General features: G+C 51.1%; 1 protein-coding gene across 1 annotated transcript; it reads left to right on the top strand.

Annotated features, from left to right (window-relative positions):
* Nucleotides 1-2,257: 2,257 nt before the first annotated feature.
* On the top strand, nt 2,258-5,112 carry LOC140208584 (transcription factor SOX-4-like). The gene has a single exon (XM_072277360.1). It carries the CDS (start codon nt 2,459-2,461, stop codon nt 3,449-3,451), a length of 993 nt encoding a protein of 330 aa, XP_072133461.1. The 5' UTR covers nt 2,258-2,458; the 3' UTR covers nt 3,452-5,112.
* Nucleotides 5,113-5,448: the final 336 nt, after the last annotated feature.

Genomic DNA, 5,448 nt, shown 5'->3' with positions numbered 1-5,448 from the left:
CAGACCAGGCAGCATCTAAGGAAACAAATACAGTCGACATTTCAGGCTGAAACTCTTCGGCAGGACTGGAGAAAAAAAGATGAGGAGTAGATTTAAAAGGTGGGAGAAGGCGAGGGAGAAACCCAAGATGATAGGTGAAACTGGGAGGGGGAAGAGTGAAGTAAAGAATTGGGAAGTTGATTGATGAAAGGCTGGAGGGCTGGATTGGTGACAGGGCTGGAGAAGGGGGAAACTAATAGGAGAGAACAGAAGGCCACGGAAGAAAGGGAAGGGGAGGAGCACTAGAGGGAGGTGGTGAGCAGGTATGGAGATAAGATGAGAGAGGGAAACAGGAATGGGAATGTTGGAGGGGGGGTGGCAATTACACAGAAGTTCAAGAAATCGACGTTCATGCCATCAGGTTGGAGGCTACCCAGATAGAACATAAAGTGCTTCTCCTCCAACATGAGTGTGGCCTCATCAAAGCAGTAGATCCCCGCCCCCCCCCAAGCATTTTGTGTGTGTTAGTTTGGATTTCCAGTGTCTGCAGATTTTGTCATCTTTGGGATCTTCTGTTTTTATTTCAGATTTCCATCAACTGCAGTAATATTTTCCATCTGGTGATTTCTCCAACTTTGGGTCCTGATTCAGCTTTCCAAGGTTAGGCACAGTGAATCTAAAAGCAAACACTGAGCAGTTTGAACAGCCCCTGTGGAAAGAGAAAGAAGTAACGTTCAGATACTGGTGAACCAGGGAAAGTTTGATATTGAACACATTTTAATTTGAAGGAAGTGAAAAGAACAGAATTAGAAAATGAATCACTTTACCTCAGTGTGGCAATGTTATCTCTACTTTGATCATTTTACATGACCTTGTTTTGGTTTAATTGTATTCCTTCTTGTAAAATTATATATAACTTATGCTTACTTTATTATTTGTGATGGCTGCTTATGTGCCAGTGTATGGCTGTGAACATGTTTTTTCACTGAATCTGTACATACACGTACTTGTGCCTTTAACAGTAAACGCCACTTCGACATCCCTTTACTCTTCCTCTGAACTTACCCTCCCTCCATCCCTGCCCTCTCATCACACATTCCTCACCCCCCCACCCCACCTCGCCCTTTGCTGTACACTGAAATGTTTCTCTGCGATTCTGAGTGTGGACCAGTACAGTATTGGTTAACCCTCTCCAGGGGGTGAGAGAGAGAGAGGGGGGGTGAGAGAGAGGGGGGGAGAGAGAGGAGGAGGGGGAGGGGGGAGAGAGAGGTGGGAGAGAGGGGAGAGGGGGGAGAGAGGGGGAGAGAGGGGGAGAGAGAAGGAGAGAGAAGAGAGGGAGAGTGGGTGAGTGAGGCAGGGGAGAAGGGGAGAGAGGAGGGACAGAGAGGGAGGGGAAAGGGGGAGGAGAGAGGGAGAGGGAGAGAAGGGAGAGAGGGAGTGGGGAGAGGGGGGGAGGGTGGGAGAAGGGGGAGAGGCAGAGAGAGGGGGAGGGGAGAGGGGAGGGGGAGACGGATGGGGATAGAGGGGGGGAGAGAGAAGGGGAGAGAGACAGGAGGGAGGGGGAGACAGGAATAAGGGGGAGGAGAAAGAGAGGGCATGGTGCAAAGTGATGAGGGGCAGAGGAAAATGGGAGGAGAGAGTAGGGGACAGGGAGGGGGAGAATGGAAAAGAAAGGGGAGGAGCATGATGGGGAGTGAGGGAGACAGGGAGGGGTAGAAGAAGAAGAGGTAGAGGGGAGGATGAAGATAGGGAGGAGGAGAGGGGGAGAGAGAAAGGGGAGGGGAGAGACTGAGAGTGAAAGTGCGGGAGAGTGGGAGAGGGAGAGAGGGAGAGAGGGAAGGGGAGTGGGAGGAGGAGAGAGGGAAGGTGAGTGGGAGGAGGAGAATAGAGTGGAGGAGAGGGAGTGAGGGAGAGGAGTGGAGAGAGCAGGAGAGTGAGGGGGCGAGTGAGAGGGAGAAGGGGAGGAGAGAGTGGAGGAGAGGGAGTGAGAGAGAGGAAGCAGAGGAGAGAGGAGGAGAGGAGAAGAGATTGAGGAGGAGAGGGGGAGGGGATGGAGGGAGGGAAGGAGAGAAGAAGAGAGAGTGAAAGAAAGAACTTAAGAATGAGTTGGAGCTTTCCAAAACACGAGAAGGTAGTTCCACGCCCAGTGTTGTTTGCCTGTGCTCCGCTGATTGGTGGGTGGGCTGGTAGTAACCGTTTACAAGCAGCCAATGGGAGCGGTGGCAGGGTGGGATTTGCGGGGTCTGAGTCGGGGACGGAGAAATTTACAACTCGGAGTGGAGCGGGAGTGCGTGCATTTTCGAGGCTGCAGAGAAACTGCTGCCGCGCTTCTGGGACTTCGGTGTAGAGGTTGGGACGCGTTTGTAGGTCAGTTCTTGGGGTCTAATCATTTCTACCCTCGCCCCACTCACCCCTCCTCCTCCGGCCCCTTGCCCACAACTCCCACTCCCTGCAGCGTTTTCTTCTCAAACTTTGAGGCATGGTTGCCGGAGAGAGCGCCGAGTCCAGCGATGCCGAGACGGGGATGGCCGGCTCTCCTCCCCAGCTGGGTCTGCGGACCGAACCGGCTTGGTGCAAGACTCCCAGCGGTCACATCAAGCGGCCGATGAACGCGTTCATGGTGTGGTCCCAGATCGAGAGGAGGAAGATTATGGAGCAGTCGCCGGACATGCACAACGCGGAGATCTCCAAGCGCCTGGGAAAGCGTTGGAAAGCCCTGGACGACAGCGAGAAGATCCCATTTATCCGAGAGGCGGAGAGACTCCGGCTCAAACACATGGCCGATTATCCGGACTACAAATATCGACCCAGGAAGAAAGGCAAGGGAAGCGCCATCGTCAAGATGCTGAGCAAGAAGGTGGCATCGGCGAGGAATGGCTTAGCCGGCAAAAAGCAGAGGGCCAGAGGTGCCAAGGGGGCGTGGAAGCCCAAGAGGAGCGGCTCCGTCCGGCCGCTGGCAGAGGACGTGGAGGAGATCGACCCTGCCGACGGGTTGATGGAAATCCGCCTCGCCCACCAGGGTCAACCAAGGAAACCACGGCCACCCTGGGAAGGGGTCTTCGGTGAAGATCCCGACTACTGCCTCGCATCTGAGCTGCCCGGGGCTGACCCCGCGGTCGCCGACACCGTGACTGGGGAGCGACGAGACGCCAGGGCGTGCGAACGCCCCAGGGAAGCCGCCCGTTCCCCTTCGCCCACCTCCAGCAGATCCGGCTCCTGCTCGCTCGCCTCGTCGTCCTCGTCTGATGAGGAGCTGGAAGACGAGATCCTGAACATTATCGCCAGCGCCAACTTTGAGAGCTTGCCCCTGGACACACTGGACTCTCTGTCGCTGGACAGGGACGTGGACGGTTCCCTCACGAACTCAGCATCCCACTTCGAGTTCCCGGACTACTGTACTCCAGAAGTTAACGAGATGATTTCTGGAGACTGGCTTGTCTCCAGCGTTTCCGATCTGGTGTTTACCTACTAAGTGTCTCTACGGAGATTGTAAAAAATCATTTTGCCTTTTAAAAGAACATAATTCCTCTTAAAACTCACACAAAGCAAAAAATAAGATTTAAACCAGCAATTTCAACGTGCATTTTTCTATATTTTAAATCGCATTTTCCTGGATTTTTTTAACATGTTAAAATCGCCTCTAAATAACCCCACCCTTATCCCGGAGTAAATCAAATTGATGCATTTTTAAAAATATTCTGTACTTTTTTTGTCCACTAGACAATAACGCCAGTGCCGTGGTCGGGATATCGATAATGCACACACCCACCTGCCTTTTATAGTTGGGCAGTAATTTTTGTTTGTGTGTGTGTATGTGATCTGTAACTCTTTTAGCTTTGATTGCCGGTCTACAGTTCCAAGAGAGAGAAACAGTTTTACGAAGAACCATGTGTTTTCGTGGTTTCACGGCGGATTTTTAAACAGTTATTTTTAAACTGTGGGTTTAATAATTTTTTTACACAAAAAAATCTGGAATACTCAGGACAATTTGCACGCGTGGGGAGCCGAGGACTGACAGTCGCTTTGCAAGTTCAAACCGTGGCGTGGAGTGCTTTGCGAGCAAGTGGGCTGGGCATTTTCTTTGAACCTGACCGTCTCCTGGGAATCTGGGTTTGAGATAACATGCATGTCGTGTTTGAGGCCAGCTCGCAGCTGCCTTGATAGTGTTTCGGCGTGGAGAGACTTTCAATTTGCCAGCTGGTTGGATTGACAATCTTGTCTTGGAGCGCGGAGAACCCTGCTGGGTCCTAGCGAGCGCAGTGCTCTCGCCGATCAAACCCTGATGGGACAAGGGCGATGAGAGAGGAAAGTGGAGGAGTGTGTTTAATACACATGTTTTAAAATCACAATTCTTTCTTTTAAAAGAGTTTTAGTTTTTAGAAACCGTCTTTGTGCTATTGATGCATTCTATTAGCGGAAACCATCCACGTTTCGACTGACTTGTCATTTCACCGTTCTCTTGTGTATATTGCACCCTCGCTGTGTTTGTTGCATTATGCCTTGGACCAGGAAAGCCGGGGGAGGTTTCATACCAGAACCATGGGCTGGCTGGGGGCGGACAGAGAGATGGAACTGGAGTCAGATTCAAAGCACCAAAGGTGTGGGCAGAGGTCTTGCAGCGCCCGCGCAGCTTAATCTCTTGGGTCTCTGGGTGGGCTTGGGTACACGGTACTGCTGGTCTAATGAAATCTTACGGAAATCCAAGAAAATGAAAAGGACCAATCTGGCGTCAATAGTAGAGGTAGGCATCCTAGGGGGGAGTGTGGGGGAAGGGTAAACTTGACATCATTGGTTGAAGGGTCAGAGAGGGAAGGGTTAAAAAGAGCATTTTTTTCACCCAGACTTGAGGTATGGATCTCAAACTCCGTATCTGAAAGGGTGATGAAGGCAGAAACCTTCGTCTCGTTTGAACAGTGCTAGGGTAAGTGTGTGACCAGTTTTGAGCCACAGAGTGGACTTGCATTGGACATCTTCCAGAGACATTGGGGGCAGAGTGGCTGGCTCCAGTATCCTCAGTTGCTTAAAACCTGCTTTTGGTCTGGAATACTTGATTGGGAAGGTCAGACTGATGTGCATTTTACCAGGTGTGTTGGTCTACAATTAAAGGGGTTTGGGAGAGGGTACAGGGGTCCATGTTGCCTGCAATCAGAGTGGGGGAGGGGGGAGGCGGTCACATTCTCACAGATGGGGGGGAAATTCCCTATAGCAACAGAAGGAACTCATCTAGTCAGACAGCATCTGTAGAGGGAAAGTTCATTCGGTGACCTTCCCTCAGGTCTTCCAGTCAGTAACTCTTCCTCCTATCTGCAGAACACCCATTACCCTGTACCTGACATTCCTAATTCTAACTTTTACTTTTTTTAATGAAAAAAAGTACGAAGTAGTGATTGAGCATTGTGACATGAACCCCAACCCCCAACATTTATCATTCAATTTGTCTAAGATGTTTGAAGGCGAGAGAATGGAGGC

This window comes from Mobula birostris, chromosome 2 (assembly GCF_030028105.1).
Source record: "Mobula birostris isolate sMobBir1 chromosome 2, sMobBir1.hap1, whole genome shotgun sequence".
Taxonomy (NCBI): Eukaryota; Metazoa; Chordata; class Chondrichthyes; order Myliobatiformes; family Myliobatidae; genus Mobula; species Mobula birostris.
The sequence above is the reverse complement of the archived record's forward strand: the minus strand, read 5'-3'. Positions and strand labels throughout refer to the sequence as shown.

What these genes read in the sequence shown, in the direction of transcription:
- LOC140208584 (XM_072277360.1), top strand. Translation starts at nt 2,459, where the DNA reads ATGGTTGCCGGAGAGAGCGCCGAGTCCAGCGATGCCGAGACGGGGATG.